Source organism: Brachionichthys hirsutus, chromosome 10, assembly GCF_040956055.1.
Source record: "Brachionichthys hirsutus isolate HB-005 chromosome 10, CSIRO-AGI_Bhir_v1, whole genome shotgun sequence".
Lineage (NCBI taxonomy): Eukaryota > Metazoa > Chordata > Actinopteri > Lophiiformes > Brachionichthyidae > Brachionichthys > Brachionichthys hirsutus.
The window spans coordinates 3,982,533-4,005,189 of NC_090906.1; the positions used below are offsets into that span (position 1 = coordinate 3,982,533).

Here is a 22,657-nt window from a genome sequence, read left to right on the forward strand (position 1 = left end):
TACTTGCTTGGCCCACGTTCTCACCAAATTTCCCTTCATCACCAAAATGACTGTGATGTTTGAGACAAGATCTGTTTGCTGCGGTTGATGATACAAAGACTGAATGTTTCTCTGAAGCAAAACTACGACCGACAGATGCCTGCATCATCATACAAGTGAAAAGAACGAAGTTTATGGAATTTAATGAATGTGAGCACATGAAACAGCAAAGATGCAAATTTAATGGAAAGGTACAAATACTGCCCTTTTTCTTCAAACAGAACAGGCATCTTGTATAATCTCAACGCAACCATAACATGGACATTTCAAGCATTATGAACACAGAATGCTTTCAGTATTCGCAAAAGAACTTCACAGCTGGATGGTGAAAAACACGCCTAGAAGAGCAGGCGGTTGTGGAAATAAGTCCGTTCCAGCATTCACAATTGTTACACAATCGTACACAATATAAGGCATGACACAAGTCGAGCATTCCCTGAAAGTACATTTGGATTCTACTTTTTAAGAACCCATTTCTTTACTATAAATGCAAATTGCTAAATACATTTTAAACCAACCCGAAATGAGTAAAAGAACATTAACAATGATTGTATTTGCAAATAAGTATTTATTTCATCTGCTCAGTGAAGGTAGGATGACAGTGAGGTGATGCTGCACTTTGTGATCTCAGAGTTCTGGTTGTGGTTCTTCCGGATGCGGTAGAAGTGCTCGATGTAGCTGGACCGACCCAGCAGCTCCACAAAGTCCTCGTCGTGCGTGATGACCAGGAGCTGGAAGTTACGCTGGCGAGAGCGGCTCTTGATGATCCTAGGATGAAAGGACTTTGAGTTGTACGTCAAATTCATGTAGTTCAGGATGCAATAAGAGAAATTACAAAGTAGTGTAAGTAGCGATGCTACTGGAAAATCATTCTGTACACGGCGTGTAGCAATGCGCTACAACGCTATACGGCAGGAAGCTGTTCTACATCCCAACCTGTATAACGGGTTTATTGGTATTATCAGCTGTTTGTTGCTAAATAAATTGTTGCTCGTTTTATCCCCTGGTTCTCTGTGGTGAAAGTTTGGCTCTTGTTTTTTTATGGTCTTATTTTTCATATCATAGCCTGTCTTCTGTTACACAGTGCTTTATGAATAAAGTTTTACTTAACCTTTTGCTGCTAACAACTACTACAAAGGCATATTTAAGGCTTCAAGGAAAGACCTTTGTAACTACTGCTAATGAAGGTCTACAAGGCACAGTGTTAGCATCTGATTTTCTTAAGGCAGATGCTATTTAATGGGTTGAATAGATATGAAACTGCACTAGTTATTAAATGAGGGATTTTTAATGTGTAGATCTTGAGGTGGGGGTTACGGTACTTGGACGTTAGAGCCAGCGTTTGGTAACACATTGATCCAGAGGAATGATGAAAGTATGTGCGTGTACTGACTCCACAAGGGCGTGCGCAAGCGACTCGATGTTGTCTCGGTCCAGGTTGGTGGTGGGCTCGTCCAAGGCCAGGATGCCACAGTTCAGACAGAAGGTCTCTGCCAGAGCTAAACGGATGATCAGTGACGCCAACACCTAGAGACACACAGGCAGAGAGAATGGATTCAGAATAATACACAGAATTAATGTTTTTATAACAAACATGGAGCAGATGTCTTGTGATCAATCCTGGTACCTTCTGACCAGCACTGCAGCGTCCTCTCATGTCCAAAGCCGTGTCTCCTTTCACCATCACTACTCTGTAGTTGTAGACCCGCCGCCGCACGCCAGCAGAAGAGTTTTCATCCACATCAGACCTGATTTCCACATACTCAATGTCTGCATGGGGGAGGGGGGGGGGGGGCAGATTGCAGAGGGATTAGCAGAGAAATGAGGAAGACCCTAGATGTTTTTATTGAAAGCGAGACAAACCTTGACCCCTGTAGGTGCTGCGCCACAGGTCTCTGATAATCTTGTTGATTTCATCCATCTTCATGCTGTGGAATTTCATAATGGTTCTGAGGACAAGAAAAGCAAATGAAGCCACAAAGCCAGTTGTTGAGAAGATATGTTCACGATCCACTGTTTACTCATTCTGATAACAAACCTAACAAACTCCAGAAGTTAGTTTACTGTCGTGTGTCGCCGCAACGCAGAGGACAAAAAGCAGCAGGATACAGGATGAGGTTATCTGAACTCGAGCTGGATAACAGTCGCAAAGTGCACATATAAATGTGCCTTTCATTCTAAACAAAAAAGTATTTATCTAAATATTCACATATATATATATTTTTTATAAAATGCAATTCTAAAAAAATCCATAAAATACTGATACATGAAACAAATGTGATATAACATTTTTACCAAGAACAACTTTGTAATCTATTACACTGACGAGATGCTCTTGTGGTTGGTAAATTCTGCCGTGATTACCAACGGGGTTTCTTGTGAAGCCTACATGTCGATAGATTGATGACAGCGGGAGCAGAGCGGCCTTTATCCATTCATCTGACCAAATCTAGCTTTTGCATGTGTTTCTGCAACCAAGCAATGTCCAGGTGTCTTCCCTTTGCAAAGGCATCAGCATAACAAAACTAGAACATGGAAGTGAAAAGCACCCCCACCAACGCCGCTACCGTTGCTTTACATTGATCAGCCTCATGCTAAATCAAGTAATATAATCTAATTAAAAAAACAACAACACGGATACCATTTCCTATCATTTAGAATCATGTGTTTAAAGTTGAAAAAATAAATTCTACAATAAATGTAGTTTTCTTCTTGCCTTTCAGACACACGAGTCACAATTCAGAATTCAGAATAAGTAACATTTTCCTGTTCCATTACCTGTTGAATTTACAGCTATCTTTTCTGATTTGTTTTGTATTTACATTTTAAATACTTGTTTTTTTTGAGGGGGGCGGAGGGTAGGACATGGAAGTTCTTTGTAATTTTTTTAATTTTTTATACCGGTAATTTATTTCATGCCTGTACTGAATGGAATAAATCTGAAAGAGTTCAAAGTGCTCATCCGTCGTGCAATCAGGAGCCGCTGTTTTTCTTATCCTGGAGCAGCATGAACATAAACAGATTTACTTACTTTCTAACCAACTCTATTTCTCAGTCTGACTGAGGGGCCGCGTTCCAGCACTTCACAAATTAATTGTGTCGCGATTCATAGCATTAGCGGTTCAGTAAATCCTGGTCATGGATTGGTTGACGTTGTTATAGATGTCATTGCAATATCCACCATCAACAATGTACTGTGTACACACACACACACACACACACACACATACAATGACACAGCGCTTGTTGCGGTACTTCGCAGTAAAACGTCATCTTCCACGAACCACCGAAAAATGTGTTGCACAACAAGCAAAGTTTTCCAGAGTGATATCAAAACCTTTTCAGGGTATTCAGATAGAAACCAGAGATAAGATCTGCTGACATTTCATTTTCATCATAGGATTGTTTGTGGCTGAGACGATGACGCCACAACTCCATGATGAAGTCGGGTTCTATCACTCATCTTCAGTTACAGTTTGTCAGACTGTCCATACGCTCCAAGATTAACACAAATAATGTATATTGATTGTGATTAGATTTAATCAAATCAGAGCTCCAAGGATTTAAATTAAAAAAAAAGACTGTGATGTGTTTTAAATAAGATTAATACATCCAGATAGCATCTAAACATCACACAGAAACAGCCCAACAGGTCAGCAAGTTCAAACCCAGAATTTAGTGCTGCGAACTGAGCACACGTTTCTTCGTTAGCAAATAGTAGAGTCACTGGTTTTCTCTCTTGGAATGTTTAATCTAAAAAAAATCAGAAGCAAATTGATGTCACTGCTCAGCGTAAAAAGGTTTCCCAGCCATGACGCAGCTGACCTTCTAACCAACAAGCCAAAAACATCAAGGTGCCTGATAAGGAAGACAATGGTGGATGCATCATAACAGCAAAACTGACAAACATGATAAGACAGGATGACAAAGGATATGCTGAAAGTGAGACAAACTGTCACCCACTCTGACCTACTTTTCTGCATTATTGCCCACATTTTTCTCCACTTTCAATTGAACAGGTTTTGAAGCTGCTTTTGATAAATTAAAACCTTTCATCCCCTCCTTTTTGAAGGAGGCTTGCTGTGGTGTGGGGAAAATATGCACGGATTTCATCAAATGAACCGGGTCGTCCGATGACATGGGACAGAGCACGGCTCGGAACCAGAGGGCACGGCTCGGAACCAGAGGGCACGACGCGGAACCAGAGGGCACGACTCGGAACCAGAGGGCACGGCTCTGAACCAGAGGGCACGGCTCTGAACCAGAGGGCACGACTCGGAACCAGAGGGCACGACTCAGAACCAGAGGGCACGACGCTGAACCAGAGGGCACGGCTCGGAACCAGAGGGCACGGCTCTGAACCAGAGGGCACGACGCTGAACCAGAGGGCACGGCTCGGAACCAGAGGGCACGGCTCTGAACCAGAGGGCACGGCTCTGAACCAGAGGGCACGGCTCTGAACCAGAGGGCACGGCTCTGAACCAGAGGGCACGGCTCTGAACCAGAGGGCACGGCTCTGAACCAGAGGGCACGGCTCTGAACCAGAGGGCACGACTCTGAACCAGAGGGCACGACTCTGAGCCAGAGGGCACGACTCTGAGCCAGAGGGCACGACTCTGAGCCAGAGGGCACGACTCTGAGCCAGAGGGCACGACTCTGAGCCAGAGGGCACGACTCTGAGCCAGAGGGCACGACTCTGAGCCAGAGGGCACGACTCTGAACCAGAGGGCACGACGCTGAACCAGAGGGCACGACTCTGAGCCAGAGGGCACGACTCTGAACCAGAGGGCACGGCTCGGAACCAGAGGGCACGGCTCGGAACCAGAGGGCACGACGCTGAACCAGAGGGCACGACTCTGAGCCAGAGGGCACGACTCTGAGCCAGAGGGCACGACTCTGAGCCAGAGGGCACGACTCTGAACCAGAGGGCACGACGCTGAACCAGAGGGCACGACTCTGAGCCAGAGGGCACGACTCTGAGCCAGAGGGCACGACTCTGAACCAGAGGGCACGACTCTGAACCAGAGGGCACGACGCTGAACCAGAGGGCACGACTCTGAGCCAGAGGGCACGACTCTGAGCCAGAGGGCACGACTCTGAACCAGAGGGCACGACGCTGAACCAGAGGGCACGACTCTGAACCAGAGGGTACGGCTCGGAACCAGAGGGCACGACTCTGAACCAGAGGGCACGGCTCTGAACCAGAGGGCACGACTCTGAACCAGAGGGCACGACTCTGAACCAGAGGGCACGACGCTGAACCAGAGGGCACGACTCTGAGCCAGAGGGCACGACTCTGAGCCAGAGGGCACGACTCTGAACCAGAGGGCACGACGCTGAACCAGAGGGCACGACTCTGAACCAGAGGGTACGGCTCGGAACCAGAGGGCACGACTCTGAACCAGAGGGCACGGCTCTGAACCAGAGGGCACGACTCTGAACCGGAGGGCACGGCTCTGAACCACGGCTCTGAACCAGAGGGCACGGCTCTGAACCAGAGGGTACGGCTCGGAACCAGAGGCGAGCCTTTGCAGTCGCACTTTGTCTGTGTGCCTTGCTGTTAATATATTTTTAAGGACCGTTGGTTCTTCTGAGCTTGTAAACACTTTAGTCGACTGTGAGTGTGTGTGTGTGTGTGTGTGTATCTTGCGTATAACTAAGGACAACACTTACTGATCGAGGGCCTTGTAGTAGAGATCTAGGTCTTTAATGACCAACTCTGTGGTCCTCATTTTAATCATTTTATTTTTGTAACGCTCATCAGCTTTGTCATACTGATCTTCTCGCAGCTCTTTTCTGCAAGAAATTGATACAAAGAGAAAATTTAAGTTCTTCAAGAAAAGACAAACAACAAACATTTAAATGCATTTAAGCAGTCGGATTCAACAGCAGTAATAAATCCTAAAGTAGCCAAATGACTGGAGAAAAACCGGAGACCAAACTTTACATTTTTGGTGTTTGAATTTGTCATTTTCTCACGACTATCGGTAATTACGAAATACTAGCTATGTGAATCTCACTTGTATTGCAATATCTCCTCCTCGAAGCCTTTCTGACGACCCACACTAATACTGCGGGTCTTCTTCAAGTCTTCCAACTTCCGTTCCGCTTCTCGCCGTTCTCTGGAAAACCACAGAACATATTGGAGCCAATTCCTGACCAATGGTCACCATTCTGGCCGCTTACATGCTCTGCGGGTTTTGGGCTTCTGTGCCCGTCAGCGCTCATCGAACAAATGGTTAATTAACAGTGTGTGGGGTCTTACTGGCGTAGCTGCAAGACTTGCATGTTGCCCATGTCTTTCAGAAGGGCTTCCCGCCGAGCCACAACCTCTTTCAACTCCTCAACACGCTTCCTCAAGGTCAAGTTGTCCTGCAGCCAGCGCTCCTGCACCTAAGAAGTACGAGACGTTTAACAACAGTGCACAGCTGAGATGTGATTCACTGTGGTGACATTAAACGACCGATGAAAACGTGGGCTACAAAGAATAACGCCGGAGGCAGAGAAGAACTCAGGATGAACACGGCTGAAGGCCAAACTCAACCTTGTTCTAACAATAAAGTTGTTTTTGCAGCATCCTGTGTGCGATTCTTCGTCTGTCCCTTCCTACAAGCATTACGCAAGTAGTTGAAGTCTTGTATTAAACACTAAAATCACCTTGTGTGTTCAGTTGTTTTTTTGTACACCACTCACATGTGGTGCAATACACCCTGAAGATATGGTCTCTTTATTTATGGAGTTTCTAAATTTAACAGCAACCTGTAATCAATTTGACAACACAAACAAAAAATAATTTGAAGACCTTTTAGAGATCAACGTGTCGAGAGGCGTTACGAAACTTGTAAATACTTAATTGTTTTCACTGTTCATCGATTTCTGTGCAGCACAGCTCATTCAATTTAAAGTTGTACAACGACTTCTTACATCTAAGGGCAAGTCTTAAAATGTTTCTTTCGGGGGAGGGGGGGCAGTTGTTTAAGCGTGAGTTCGATGTGCAGAAGCTGCAGTCCTGTGTTCATTTTAAATGCGTGCAGGGACGCACCACAAACGTTGATGCGGCGTGATGTCTGATGCGACGGACACAAGAGGCTGTACCTTCTGGGTATCGATGTCCTGGCGGATGTTCCCCATCTCCTTATTGATCTTCTCCTTAGTTTTTTCCGCCTCGTGGAGTTTGGTGTTGGTTTCTTGAAGCTCAGATTCTTTTTGCTACAATAACAACAGAAAAAAAAATAAAGACAATGTCAATAAAGTTGTTCAATACTTTTTGAATAATTCGCCACGATTACAAATCATTGGAATAAGTTCGAAGGTGGTCGAGCGCAATACCTCTTTGTATTCATCTTTGCCGTCGTCAACGTACTTGCTGATTTCTTTGTCCAAGGCTGCGATAACTTTCACTCTTTCTTTCATGGAATTGATCTGTCCGTGTCAAATGATTAGAAAAGCGTCTTCTTTACGATCAATCATGAGGAGCGGAAGTATAAATTTGTGTTTTGGAAAAATCACTGCTAGATACTTAAAATATTCAGCCTCATACTGAGAGATGACATTTGTCGGTGAATTTGAGCCGGCCTTTCAGCAATGCAAGATAAGTGACGATGTGTTCACCTTCTCCTGGCCCGCCTCCTGCCTCAGCCTTTTGCGCTCCACCAGCTCCTGCTTCTCCTGCTGCAGCTTCTCCAGAGCAGCAGATAAAGGGGAGAGTTGCTCCTTTGAGTCCTGATTGTTCACAGTGAAAGGCAAAGATACAAGGTAAAAAAAAAAATCACGAACTTGTATTGCACAGAGATGAAAAAGCACAGAAGTACATGCTGGTGAGAAATAGATGAATGAAAATGAAAGTTAAATATGCATAATATGCTTTTACTTGCCTACAGTACATCTAGTATATGGCAGAGCTCAGAAACACACAGGAAATAAATGCAGGCCAAAATGATACTGCTGTACATGTCTGCATACGGAAAAGAAATATGCAAACTGACAAAATATTTAAAAGGCACTACAAACTCATGAGTTAGCTACCGTACATAAATTCACGGTATTATCTTTAAATACGATGTGTAGAGAGAGGAAATGAATGAAAGGTACCCTGATTTCCCTGGTTAAGGCCTGTATTTCAGTGGTGAACTCAACACACTGCTCCTCCAGCTGCTGCCGTTTCTGCATTGCACTGCTCAGCTGGAGCTTCTCTTCTCTCATCTCATTCGCAGAACTTTTCAGCGACTGAATTTGGTCCTGCTGGTCCTGGATCAGTTTCCGTTTCAGCTCCGTCTTGCTGGAGGCTTGCAAGGACATAGCAAATGTGTCCAAATGGTCAAGGACAGTCAGGAAACATCGAATCGCTTCAACTTCATTCCCTCTTAAAAGCGTCTCTGAATGGCCGACGAGTCAATGCGCTGCTTTCAAGGTTATTTAATGCTTGACTTGAGTGAGCAAATGAAAAGACACTTCTCTGATGGATGCATATATTGTATGTCCATTTTAATTCTCACTTCAAATTCAAAGGGCATGGAAAGTTAAAGAGGACCTCCAAATCATTTCTCCTATATCTTGCATTATTAATCTGTCTGAGACCGTTGGCATCAGAGCGCCGTGATTAAGGTAAAGATGAGTAAAGGCGTGATGGCGTCTTACTGGTGTCTGACTTGTGCTGGAGTTCTTGTTTCTCCTGACTGATTTGCTGGACGGTTCTGCTCAGGTCTACTCCCTGGAGTTTGGCTGCATACTGATCCATTTTCCTCTCAATCTCTTTAAGATCCAACTGGGAAGAAAGAAAATAGGTGATTAAAGTGAAGAAATGCAGGAGAAAGTGATACGGGACCAAAAGGTGTGTTCTAACTAGCGCAAGGTATTACAGAGGAGAGTCGAACGTCAGATTCAGGAGAAAACGCGTTTCTTGGTTCATTTTTATCAGCGAGTGAGTCGGACAGCTTCCCAGTGACAGAGAGAGAGAACAATGAAGATGAGTGGGAAACTGCTACGTTAGCTCCTGCTAACCGCACTACCCGCATTGAAAAAGACAGGTGACCGGCAAAAACAAATACGACTGACGGAGAGGGATAGTACCAGGTATCTGTCCATGAGAGAGATGTCCTGTAGGCAGGCCTTGGCTGTGTCCTCCTCTGCCTGATGGGCAGCCAGCAGAGTCTCCTGCTCCTCCACGTCTCCCTTCAGCTTCTCAATGTCCCTGTTTACGGTCTGCAGGCGGTGTCTCAACTCGGGTAACTCCTTTTCCTGAACCTGCACAATAGACAGTCTGGACAGAGAGTAGAAAGCTCACTCTTCTTTCTCACAAACGTTCGAGAATTGATTTATATTTGTGTTCTGCACAACAACAATCCTCTTCTTCAATCTCCTAATGTAAATCAGGGAAGAGTTCTCTTTAAGCTTCACAACATTTCATTACACTCACAGAATCCTGAGAAGGATTTCAGTTTCATTTCTGGGGGTTCACCATAATCACGTGAAATAAAAAGCAGCAAAATTAAGATAAATGTATAGATAATAACATACCCGATACTTATTGATTGACTGATGATAATTAGCAGATGACACTTAACAACTTCAAGGTGACTCACGAGGCTCTTATCAACACTGATAGCCGATGGATTTCGTGGATTGTTTAGATTCTGTTTTCAGTTTAAAGAAAGCGACATCCTAATTACTGATTACGGCCACAAGACAAAGCACTGAAAAATAAAGTGCTGTTATGCGATCCTCAATAAACAAAGCTTACCGGTAATGTCAGTTTATAATACCTCTGAACCACAAGGTGGGTGTTTACTTACTTACCTATAACTGGGAAACTAGCACCATCTAGTGGGCCCGTCATAAAACTAGTATTTCTCGTATAAACGGGTGAAGGTCATTCCTCGACAATCAATTAAGAAATAAACACCAGTTAATTGATATAAAGATCTGTGATCACAAAAATGTCGTTGTGAATCATCACAGTAGCTGGAGTAGTGCAAATAGGCCAACCACTTAATGGTTCATTAATCTGGTTCATTTGTGCTCCACCTCATTTAACATTCGATACGTCAGCGCTTTCCTAATAGTGCGCTTATCTTATCTTGCGCTATACCGAACGCCTGCTTCTTTGTGGCAGAACAAGCTGACACCTATTTTATTGATCAAACAGTAAAGCCCCGTTTAAAATGTGCCACTTTATTTTTTTCACTGACCACTGCGCCACTAAGATATCACAGCAGTCCCTCGTCTTGTCTGCTTTCTTCGTACCTGACAGGTCTGAGCGCTACCATGTCATCTCTCTTCCTCTCCTTCCTCTTCAGATCCTGCTCCGTGTTTTTCAGCTTGTCGGGCACCAGGCGTAGTTTGGACTGCATGTCGCTGATGACTTCCTCCAGATCGGAATCTGAGGGGAAGGTTCGCTGGCACACCGGGCAGCAGGGCTCCCGTTCTTCCGTCAGCTGGCTGATGAACTGGGTGTACACGGCTGTGGCTCCAGCTAGCATGGCTACAAACACACACGTATTTTGTCGTATTCCAAATGTCATCCTACTTTTCACCAGACTGCTGTCTGTGCCTTCCAATGTTTCATTCTGTGAATTCACCTCTTTGTTTGGAGACTTTCTCCAGATCTTCCTGCAATTTCCCAAGGTCCTGCTCAAGATCCTGACTGCCACACACGCTAAAGAACTTCTCTTCATCGACGTTTAACTGCTGCTCCTTCTTTCGTAACTCGGCGGCGATGTGGGTTTTATTCTGCTCATTTGATGCCAGATCTTTACTGAGAGAAATCAAAAACATAGCAAATTCACAGAAATGTACTTAAAGCAAACAAACAAACATATTTCTTTCTTCGTGTGAACAACATTTATTTTACTAACTCGAGTTTGGCAAGTCTGTCTCTGGTACTATTGACGTCCCTCGACCGGGCGTAGATCCAGTCCTCCAGCTCTCTCTTGTTAGGAAAGTGGCCTAGCAAGGACACCAGGTCCTCACTGTGCCGAGACTTTATCTTACGCACCTGATCCTCCTTCTCAATCTGGGAGAAAGAGTCAAATAAAGAGAGGGAAGCCACAAGTGAAATTAAAAACATAGGAAGCCAGTGAGGAGAAGAATGTTTAACCTCCAGCTGCCCCACAGTGACCGTGGCTACGCACCTTCTCCCTTTTGAGCATGTCCAGTTGCGTGCGCAGCGTGATGTGTGTGTTGAGAATCTCCATCTCTTTGTCCAGCTGTCTCTGTGTGCGTTCAAATCCAGCCTTTTCTATCTGGAGCTCCACGACTTCGGCCTTCAGCTCGTCCACATTAGAGCTCTGAACTGCACTCTGCAGCTCACACTCCTGAAAAGGAGACGCACACACACACACACACACACCCAGAGTGGTGCATTAAACATAAGGCATATAAGTGGGGGAAAAAAGAAGCATCTTGGACAAGGGGCACTATTTTAGAAAAAAAAATGTACGGTATATATATTAGTAAATACAGAAATTACAAACACAAAAAAATATAATGAAATAAAATACACAAAGAGTTGTAATTTAGTCGTATGTCTTTATACACAAAATGAATCTGCTGAAATTCACACCCTTTTAGAGTCACTGTGTGCGTATTCACCACTTTAGCCAGTTCGCTCTCCAGCTCCTGCAGTCGGCTTGATGACCCCTCCAGCCTCTGCAGCTCCGTCCTCATGCTCCTGAGTTCTTGCTGCTTCTTTCCCTGCATGCCTTTCTTTAGCTCCACGGTGCTTTCCAGGCCAGTCTTCTTATCCCTCATCTCGTCAATGGACTGCTGCTTCTGCTGCTCTTTTGTCTGAAGGTCTGCCTGAGTAGATGAATGAGGAGGGATGAGAGCATTTAATGAATGAAGCATGCAGCGTATATATCCTGCTGGGACACCCAGCCAGCCAGTTAGCATGTCCTCTGTAATGGGCAAATGTCCACTACAGAGGACATGCTAACTGGCTGGGTCTCAGGAGGATATGATGTAATTAAAATCATGAAGACGTGCTATGACCCCCCCCCCCCCCCCACACACACTCATTTTCAGAAAGCAAGCAGAGCATTTCTTACCACAGCCTGAGCGACGGTCTCTTTTTCCAGCCCGAGTCTCTCTGTCACTTGTTGATGGAAGCTCTGAAGTTGCAGGTTTCTGAAAGGCGGTCGGTCGAAACCTTCTATCTCCAGATAGGACGACAAAGAACGAACCTGAGGAGAGAAGCATGAAACTTGTAATTAAGGCGCAGCCTACGCCTTTCTTAAAATCATGTCTTTTGAATCTTTTCACATTTTATATTTGGGTTATTTTCAACAGAAATGTAAAAACACAAGCAAACCTTTAGAAAAAAAAAACTGTATTCAGTCTATACTCAGCTTCCAGTGGAATAAGAGCTGGATGCAATTACAATAAGTTGCACTGCAGTACAAACGCATAGTCTCTAATTTTTCTTTCACCTGAGTGTCACGGTTCCTGATATTTTGCGCATGGCGGTCGGCCTCTAGCTGTAGACGCCCTGGAAACAGTGAAGGAGATTTTAACAAACGAATAGTCTTCAGGAATTCAATCAATTTATCCATGTCTGCCAGTTCTTCGTTCTGCCTTCAAGATCTGATTCTAATATTTATCTACCAGTGATCTTCAGAACACTTGATATTGAACGTTGGTGCAACATGGATATAAAAAAACCCAGAGATTCTGTATACTTCCTGACCCAAGACATTGGCTCTGGCATGATCTGAATATCACACTTATCGATTTCGTTATTTTGCAACTACATTGATTGATTGATGCAAAATTGCATTTGGTGTTGTGTCACTCAAATGCACAGACTGGTGAGGCTGGTGTGTGTGTGTGTGTGTGTGTGTGTGTGCGTGCGCACCTTGTTCCACCAGTAGATCTGCCTTGACTCTGTTGAGTCTCTGACACTCTCGCCCGGCTTTTTCCAGCTCCTTCTGGCAGTCCGTCAGCCTGCGCTCCTTCTCCCTCACCGTCTTCTGGTGGTTCTGGTAAACCTCCTGCAGCTGCTCATCTGTGCCTTGGAATACCTGTCGCGTGAAGAGAGTACAGCTTGTTAGGGTCAGAGGTTTGATTTCACCAAGGGCTTCCGTGACAAAGAATACACGCACCAATAGCTCTATAAAATGGTCTGGATGAAAGACACACTTCATTTACCCACTTTAGGTGTAACACTGCATGTACACAGTGAGAATATTCAAAAATACAAGCGATTGATTGCTGAGGAGCACATGACAGGAAGTACTTCAACGTGCAGGTAGTCACCTGCACAATGCCAATTTATATTACAACAAAAATGTGAAATACATTTCGAAAGAAAGTGGCAAACATTTTTTGCACATCTTAACTCGGCTGGTTTGCTGAGGGGAAAAAAAAGCAACATATTTAGGTTTACTCTCTAGAACATAAACAAATGCGCTTCAAATGCAAAACCAACAATAACTGAGAGGCATCAAACGGGATGGAAGGATAAGATCCCTGGATCCTGTACGGCAGACGAGTAGAAACACTCATCAAGGACATCTGCATCAACACAGGCCAGTCATGACACAATTTAAACTGCCCCATTCACGAGCTGCAGTCTTTATATTGGTTTCACATTTAGGCTAAAGTCATCTGACGCAGAGCGGAGTCTGGGGTAGTACTATTATTATTATTATTTTGTCTGGGGTAGTATTAAACGGACATTTAGATGAATAAACCATCAAACAGAGATGCTTGCTTCTTTGTCCTCTTTTTAACCTCATCGTTTTCATTCTCCAATTTAATTTTTGATCTTCATATCTGTTCCTTAGGGAGTTGTTCTTGTTTTTTTTTTTAAAACCCAATCTTAAGTATCTTCCAAAATCGATGATTTATTTGAAGGGCGAGCAGTATTATTGGTGCAGGAACGCATCTTCTCCCACCTTTGATTGAGGAAATGATTGTTCCACCATTAAACAGTACACTTGTTTAGATACGCGTTGAAGTTACCTGTTCCATTGTTTCCTCCAGCTCCTTGTTGTCTGCCTCCATCTGCTTCTTCCTGCTCTCTAAAGCCTTGATGTCGTTATCCAGCCTCATCACTTTCCCCAGTTTGATGTCAATATCTGTCAGTCGATTCTGAAAATTATTAGAATGGTTGATGATAGAAAGACTGCCAGTGCTAAATGTCAGAGCAGCATCACAAAACAGCTAATGCCAACCATAATGTAAATATAAATATTCATATTGTGTAATAATTCAGATATGATAATGTACGTTAACAGATCTCAATTACCAGTTAACGTTTGCTAATCACTATGCATTACATGCTCTTTTTTCCACTTGTGTTCATCTATAGACTCTCTCTCCACCTCCCCACTCTAATAATTTGAACGTCATGTCATGACAAAACAATAATAATACACAATACACAATTTCATTTCTAATCGTATCCCTCCTTGGGAGTGACCAGGTTGGTTAGGATTAGAAATGAGGCAATAAGAGGGACAGTGAAGGTTAGACATTTTGGAGACAAGGTCAGAGAGACCAGACTTTGATGGTTTGGACATGTCCAGAGGAGAGACGGGGACTATATCGGTAGAAGGATGCTGAGGATGGAACTGCCAGGGAACAGGGCTAGAGGACGACCCAGGAGAAGATACATGGACGTAGTGAGGGAGGACATGAGAGTGGCTGGTGTTGGGGAGGACGACGCAAAGGACAGGGTGAAGTGGAGAAGGTTGGTTCGCTGTGGACAATTTGGAGCGACCAATTTACCTAGGTTGCATGAGAGCCCACGCAGACGCAAACAAACTCTGCACAGAATGGGATCGAACCCAGAACCGTCTTGCTGCGAGGCTACAGCGCCGCCCGCTGCACCACCATGCTCCCCATCTCTATGTAAAACCAGAGCAGAGATCCTCGACCAACCTCCAAGGGATCAATCTGGCTCTCTATCTGCTGGATGCTGTCTTTGGAGACCATCAGCTGAGCCTCCTTGGTGGAAACCATCTCTGCGATCTGCTGGGCTTTCTCTTTGTTCTGCTTCAAGTAGCGCAGCTCCACCTGACACTCTTTGACCGTCTGAATCTGTCTCAGGCGCAGCTGACGCATCGTATCCAGAGCTTTGATGTATCTGGGAGAAACAATATGAATGAAAAAAGAATCATTTCTCCGTCACCTCCAGGGAGAAAGGTTTGTCCTGGGGCTCGCATGCTTTTAGCTTAGAGTAACACAATGCCTCTTCCAGAAAAGACAAAAGTTCAAATGAGTTGGCTTTACTTTGTTGCAGCGAAGATGGAGTCAAACTTTTCTTTGAGGGCTTTGCCCTCACTAAGAGGCCAGTTAGACTCTTCTTGGTGACAAAAGATGACGTGGTTGAGCACAGGCTTGGACACACCCAGAGCAGATATCATCTCCCGATCCAGGTCGCTGCATTTGGATGAATTGCTCACCCTCTCACCGTCTCTGGATGACGACACAATTAAAGCGTGACTAAACAGCTGCCGTTTTTTTTTTTTAGCATAAAACAAGGAGGAGGAAACTTGAAAGCATGGCTTACTTCACTCTCGTAATGACCTGCTCCAAGCTTTTGAAGGAGTAATTCTTAGCCTTCTGAGTGCAGGACATGGAGCGTTGGATTGTCACTCTCTCCCCATTGAGATCGGTGAATAGCAGCTTAATCTGTGCTCGCACATCAGTCTCATGGGCGTCCTGGGATTCACATATCATGAGAGTACTTGCATAAAGACAGGACTGGAAACCCTCGTCTGTCAGGCACCCGAGATAAACGGTCAGACAAGTTCAATCGTTCCACACAGATCTAACCGGAATATAAAGTAAAACTAATTAACCAGACAGGATCAGGAGAAGATTGATTTCTCACACTTTGATAAATCCAGCTAAAATGTTTGATGAGCTACGATAACAAACGGAAATGTGAGTTTGTCGGGCAAAAGAGTGGAGGCAAACAAAATTTAGCAGGAATTGTTTCAGAGTTGAGCAGCTTCCCAACCTGATATGACAGAAAACGAGCAACTGCAGTGATTGCTAGCTTGCCATGCAGCCAGCCATGCTCTCAGAGCCCATTATGGACTGGCAGGAACTCTCTCCGGAGTCAGCCGGTCACACTTACAGATCTCACTGGGAGCTGGCAGTGAACACTAACTGTAAAAGAGGCTGAGCAGAGGAAATCCGAAGGGATGGAAGGGCGAGTTGTTCAGCAGGCTGTTCATTGGAGCGCTTGGTGTGGAGAGATAAGTAGGGCAACGTATACTACTAAGTGGATGTCATTCCCTTAACTCAGTGGTCTCCAACCACCGGTCCGTGAGGCATTTGTTACCGGGCCGCACGGAAAGAATAACTAATTTATACAATTTCCTTTGTATTGATTATTAGCGTCTAAAAGGTGTTTTATTTTGAAAAACGACCGGATTTTCACCAACGTAACATTCGCCTGTGAATTTACACGCTTTACGTGATACGTTACTAAAAACAGACGTGAACTAGTGAAAATTAAGTTAAAAAACAAACGTCTTTGGAGCGCTTCATTGCTAAGAGGGAAAGTCCAACTGAGGAGGAAGGAGAGGAGTCGACGACCTCCAAGAAAAGAGTCAGACTTAAAACTCGGGTTTATCAACAGCTGATTAGCTTCGTTAATGAGGAATGAAGGGTTCAAAACTGCTTCGGCACATAGAGACCAAGAACTCTGGATTAAAAGACAAGAATGTGGAATTTATGACACAAAAAAACATGAACATGAAGGACAGAAGCGATTATTGAGACCACAATTTATGGTGAGTAGATATTGGTGTAATACTTGTTTAATAGTTTTTGCAAGTGCATAATATAACCCCCCCCTCCGTGAAAAAATTGCCCGGCATGAAACCGGTCCGTGGCAGGAAAAAGGTTGGGGACCACTGCCTTAACTCATTCAATGCCAGCAATCTTCGCTAATTTTTCCCTATGGTTCAAGACCCACAGAATATTAGGTAATATTCTTTCATCAGGAAAAAATAAAGTTTGTTCCTAGCATTTTTCATCCTGGAGTTATTGGCCATTGAAAAGAGGCAGAATCAAATTTCAAACCTAATCGATCAATTGGCATTGAATGAGTTCGTTGTCCCGCTTGTTTCTACATAAAATAAGTGGGTGCCACAGTCTTGATTTCATCCCTATAAATCTGTCCTTGTCTAAGGTGCAGTCCGGCTCCCATCTTCAAAAAAACAAACTCTCTCTTTCATCTCCTCCTTTTCTGAATTCCCAGTTGTGAATTTAGTCAAGCAAATGCAACGCACACATTGTTGATGTGCCCAGTGAGTAATAACAGTCACAACAAATCTGAATCATGAAGTACTTTTGTGCTTTTCATTATTATTTGGATTGAGCTGGTCTGCGACGCATTCTAGCTACAGTCAAAAAGACAAACAGCTCACCTTCGGGTCATGAACAAAAGCGCCTCCTTTAGATCCGGGAGGAAGTTCTCCTGATGTTGCATATTTAAGGCATTCAATGATAGTCTGGAAACCAAATGGAAAATTGATCACATAATGAACAAACTCCCAGATAACGGTTGAACCGGTTCTCATGCTCTCATACCGTTTTCCCTGCTCCATTAGGTCCAACCAGAACAGTCAGTGGATTGAAGAAAGAAATGATTTGCTTATCTTTATCTTCAATCCCAAAGCTCCTCACTCCCAGGATGCTCATTTTTTCTATCCTTGACATTTTTGCTTTCTGAGAGTTGGAAGAAAGAGAACATATTGCAGAATTGGCTTCAAACTTATACTGACACATTAGTGAAGCAAAACAACCCATGACACATTTGATTTATTCACTCTGTTTAAATGCAGATATTCACTCGCACCTTATTATGCTCTTTTTGACTTACACTTGACCGGATAGAGAAGTAACATTTCACAACTACATTTTTGAAATTCTGAATTCATTATGGGGGGAAAAAAATAAAATGGCTCAAGTGATATTTGAAGGACAGAGACTATTTTGAATTAAATGCATGACTGACATGTGGAGCTCCATCTGCACCTCTTTGATCGTTTGGGATGAGGTCTGCTTAATAGCACCAACATCAAAATGTAACATAAAGCAGATGTTTTATTCCCTTCATATGTTGAACATGCTTGTCTATTCTGCTCGCAACTCCATTGTGTCCCAAATATTGAGATTTGGCCACATTTATGTGTCTTGAAAATTCAATGGAGATAACAACGCCATAGTTATTTAATTGTTTATTCCTTCGTGATCACATTTATGTGGCTTTTTTTTTTTTTTGACGTTGCTATGGAAATACCTTTATCTGGCATTGCCTTTCCTTGAATGACAGTCTAACCCTCAGTTAGCTGAAGCCACTGCCTTCGGTATGTTACTAGAAGTATAATGTTTATGCCTAAAAGTACCGTAATCATTGACTCAACTTCTCAGTAATAGAAAGCGGTCCAGTTTGACATTAGAATGATTATGTGCAATATCTGCTGCCGACAAGGAAGCCCAGCCCAGGCATTCAAAGTACATTGTCTTACTGCCTTTTAACAACGTAGTTTGTCAACTCAGAAAGCTAACGCTAGTGATTAGCTCGTTGATGTTTTTACAGTAACCGGTCGCTGTCAATGGCGAGCTCCTCAGTAGATCAAAATGAAATAGTTTTTAGTGAGCAAACACTACCTCCATCTGCATTTACCATATGCATTCAACTCACCACACTGTTTATTTTGTTGCGACGCAAATGAGTTTTTTCGCGCTGTTGGATCCCGGAAGTGACGTAAGGGACGGCGACTTCGGACATCCGGGTTCAGTATTGTGGGCGTCGGACAAGAACCGACGGAAGGATAACATTTATTTATTTTTTTTTATCCTTTTTTAGACAGAACGGTAATCCCCACTCGAAAATAGTTTTTTCTTACGTCACCCAAACCCTGACTTCAGTTTGATAAATAAAATGCATTATGACCAAATGTATCGGAGCAAAGAAAACTTTACAACTTTCCCTCTATATTTAATATATTATTATTATTATTAACTTTCACCACTGACATATGTACATATGAATATTTTAACATTTGTTGTGATTCTTGCTTTTAATTATTATTATTATTATTGTTGCTGTTTTGTGTGCAACCTTTCATACTACTGCCAGTCAATCCCAAGTAACAGTGGTTCCTAAAAAAGATGCTTTTTTTAATGACCAGTTTTACATTTAAAAAGTCCTAAAACACCTGTGCACTCTATAACATTTTATTTGGGATCATTTTCAACCCGGACCTTTTGTGCTCATGTGAGCATTTATTGCAATGGGAAACGGTTCATGTGATTGATACCTCAAAGAGCATTGCTGCTCAAGTCAACAAATATCTTGCAATTGAATTATTATAATCACAAGCATGTATTTCCTTGCAGAACTCCCTCTTATATCGAAAGCATTTGTTACCATTCAAATGAGCACATTCTTTAATATTCCTGATGGCCTCGCATTGCCAAACCACAAGAGGACAGTGTTTTCCTCTGGAAAATCTGGCGCTGCCACGTCACATGGACGATGCCACAGTCTCTGTCCTCTCCTGTTTGTCAGAGCATTGCTGTGACAGTTGTTGTGATGCAGCTGTAACTGCATCGCAGTAACTACCGGTACGTTTCTAGACCCCTGTTACATGATGCTGCTGCATTCTGTTCACGTCAGTAGTAAGCAGATGTTAAGCTAATATTTCCACACTATCCACATAAATGACTGATATAAAGCACAAACCGTGCAATACAGCGGAGCGTAACTTTATAAAGAAGGGAAAAAATAAGTAAATGTTAAATCCACAAGGACAAGGAATATTTTATTTTACATTTTTCTGATAAAAAAAAAGGCGTTTTTCCTTTATCATGTTCTAGTGCAGAACTGCATAAAAACAGATGGTATGAGTAAGAACGGAAAACTTACAGGACAGAGGGAAAAGTGTGTGTCTGTGTGTGAGACAGGGATGACAGGATCAATCTAATATATGGATAAAGGACCTTGAGTTATCTTGTGTTTGGGGTTGAAGAGGTTTGTAGTGATGCACAGGGACCTGCAGAACTAGTGTTCACCACCTGCAGCTAACCCGCTCAAAGCCTGACAGCATCAGCTCTCCCACTTCCACTTTGTTCAAACCCTCGGATATAATTCAAACACACACACACACACCCACACGCACACACACACACACACCCACACACACACAAATAAACTGTCTTCCGCTTTCAGCTCACTGATTCAGTCTGTGTTATCAGCCCAATGACTCATTGTGCCTCAGCCTATCCAGATTATGGCCATCTTTCTATTTTCATCCTGTCCTGACATGAAAATGTCATGACCTTGTGTCTAGTGCTGGATCACTGGAAGTACAGAATACGTGCGTGCTATTATATGTATGCGTCTTGTGTGTGGAATTCGAATTCCACATGCCCCCAGCCATCATCAGTGTCTAAATGGCTAATGGAATTGTTTTACTTTGCATTTTCAATAATCACACTGATAAACTTGTAGCTATGGAGTTCTTTCCTACTGATCATCAAATAATTGTGGTAGGACAATAAGGATTGAGGCATTTGAAAGGAGATGCTTAGGTAAATGCAAAAAAGTGGTAGATGGAAAATACCATTATCAAGATACATAATAATAATATTAATCATCATCATCATTATCATAAAAATCATAATAATAAGAAGAAATTAGATAATCTGGAAATACCATCAACATGACTTATTTACAGAAAAAAGAGGCAGGAATGATGCACCAAACACTCAACGAACAAATTTTTGGAAATGTATAGACTCTTTCATAAAAAATTGAATCTTTATGAAATCCTGAGGGAATTTTCATATGGCAAATCCTCCTGGTGGAGCTCATTCAGTGGAAAACATCTTGGAAGAGAGAGTGTTAATATTTAATGAGTTATTTGATTTGGTGGCGCATCGGAACGCTCTCTCTGATGGTTTGGAAATTCTGCATCTGACATTAAGTATATTAGTTTACAGGAAAGACACCAACAGTAATTGTTCAAAATTGTCTCTTCTTCCGGAGAAACTGTTTTTAAAATGGCATACTCTTCTTCGGTGAGATGCTGGACTCGGTTTCTTCCCCACTGAGTGCTCCGAGGAGGAGGATCTGTTTTGGCCAGTGGGCTTAAGATGGTTTTGAGCTGAAAATAGAGACAGACTGAGATCTGAAAAGCAACATTTCCACCTCATCGCCTTAACATCCAATGAATAGTGACGTGCTGTACTCTAGTCAGCCTCTGTCCTCCTTTCTCTGCTGTTTCTTTTCACATTCATATTTCTTTAGTTACAATTAGGGACAATCAGACTAAGTCTTCTTAAATACGCAATGACTCGCACCAGAGTTTGAACTAGAAGCCATGGGACCATTATTCAAGGTTTGAGGACATTACACTTTGCATCCAAGAAGGCTTCCTCAGATAAAACAGACTGGTGGGGGCATTTCAGGTGCTGTATTTACCCTCCTGACAAGTAGTTAACACACTGAGGGTCATTAAGCTCACATGCACAGATGACTCAAGAATGTTTTTTATAATAAAATAAAAACCTAGAAACATTATTAGCATTTCGGTCAAAGATGTTGTAAACTATCAATTAGATTCACATACATTGTAGGACAGATACATATGAATCAGCTGGAAGAGTGTTATTGTCAGTGAATAAGGCTGTCATCTTCCAAATGAATCAGCTTTCAGTTTAAGGCATTAACAAGTAAAATTAGAACAGGAACATATTGCATCTTTTTTTGACCTCACTTTCTACCAGTCAGCTATATAGATACATTCCCTTGGCTTTTACCACAGTGTTTTTAGCCACTTAGAGTGCTTTAAGCTCTTTAAGCTTGTTGTGGAGCTGCACACACCCAGTTTAGGTCATGGCTGATAACTATTAAATATTACATGAGACACAGGCAGGATGCATTTGCCCCTAGCCAAATATACCTTCATCAGTGAAGACGGAGGACATAACTAAAGAGACAGTATTATTCAAATGCTATTTAAACCAAGATGAGATATTTGACAGACTTTTTAAATTACATGTATGGTCTTAATGTGAACCTGTAGTATAATTTGATTCATTTGTTGATTTATATGGAAAACCTAACAATATTTTCCTCCAGTAAATTAAAATCAATCAATACTCAAGTTTAGGTAGTACGGAGATAGATAACATTATCAGTGGTTTATTGGATTGTACTTGGGTTTATTTCTCGGTCCTCAACCTTTATAAGCGGGCATTCAATAATATCATTAAAACCAATCTTTATCTATCCATGATAATAAAAGGTCTTCCCCTGCCTGACCATTGACCTGGGATGTTGGGTGACTGGGCTTATCACTTAATGTATCCCATCCAAATTCCATCTGTAGTTCAAGGACCATATTTGCATTAAAAAAAATAAATAATCCAACCAATGATTCAACAACAAAGAGTTCCTGTTGGAGTGTATGCTTTGATTGGAACAACCGGTTACACACTTGTTACTAAATTATTTCTGATAAGAAAGCATCTCCTCTGTTTCAATTGCTTATGACTTTTTAATCAGGAAGCCAAATGGATGCTGATGATTTTTGAACTAGACACTTAGGAGAAGCTTTATTAGCAAGTGAAACAGGTGCAGGAGTTGGGA

General features: G+C 42.8%; 1 protein-coding gene across 1 annotated transcript; it reads right to left on the reverse strand.

Annotated features, from left to right (window-relative positions):
- Positions 1-231: 231 nt before the first annotated feature.
- Positions 232-17,715, reverse strand: LOC137900475 (DNA repair protein RAD50-like). The gene is made up of 27 exons (XM_068744567.1): positions 17,587-17,715; positions 17,424-17,507; positions 15,551-15,702; positions 15,271-15,456; positions 14,920-15,124; positions 13,999-14,127; positions 12,890-13,055; positions 12,465-12,523; positions 12,084-12,218; positions 11,629-11,835; positions 11,169-11,351; positions 10,893-11,050; positions 10,617-10,792; positions 10,282-10,519; positions 9,109-9,298; positions 8,677-8,803; positions 8,131-8,324; positions 7,651-7,761; positions 7,369-7,461; positions 7,135-7,248; positions 6,305-6,432; positions 6,060-6,161; positions 5,713-5,835; positions 1,903-1,988; positions 1,667-1,809; positions 1,433-1,566; positions 232-807 (listed from the first exon to the last, which is right to left on the reverse strand). Exons 1-27 carry the CDS (start codon positions 17,713-17,715, stop codon positions 621-623), a joined length of 3,939 nt encoding a protein of 1,312 aa, XP_068600668.1. The 3' UTR covers positions 232-620.
- Between the last annotated feature and the right edge of the window lie 4,942 nt (positions 17,716-22,657).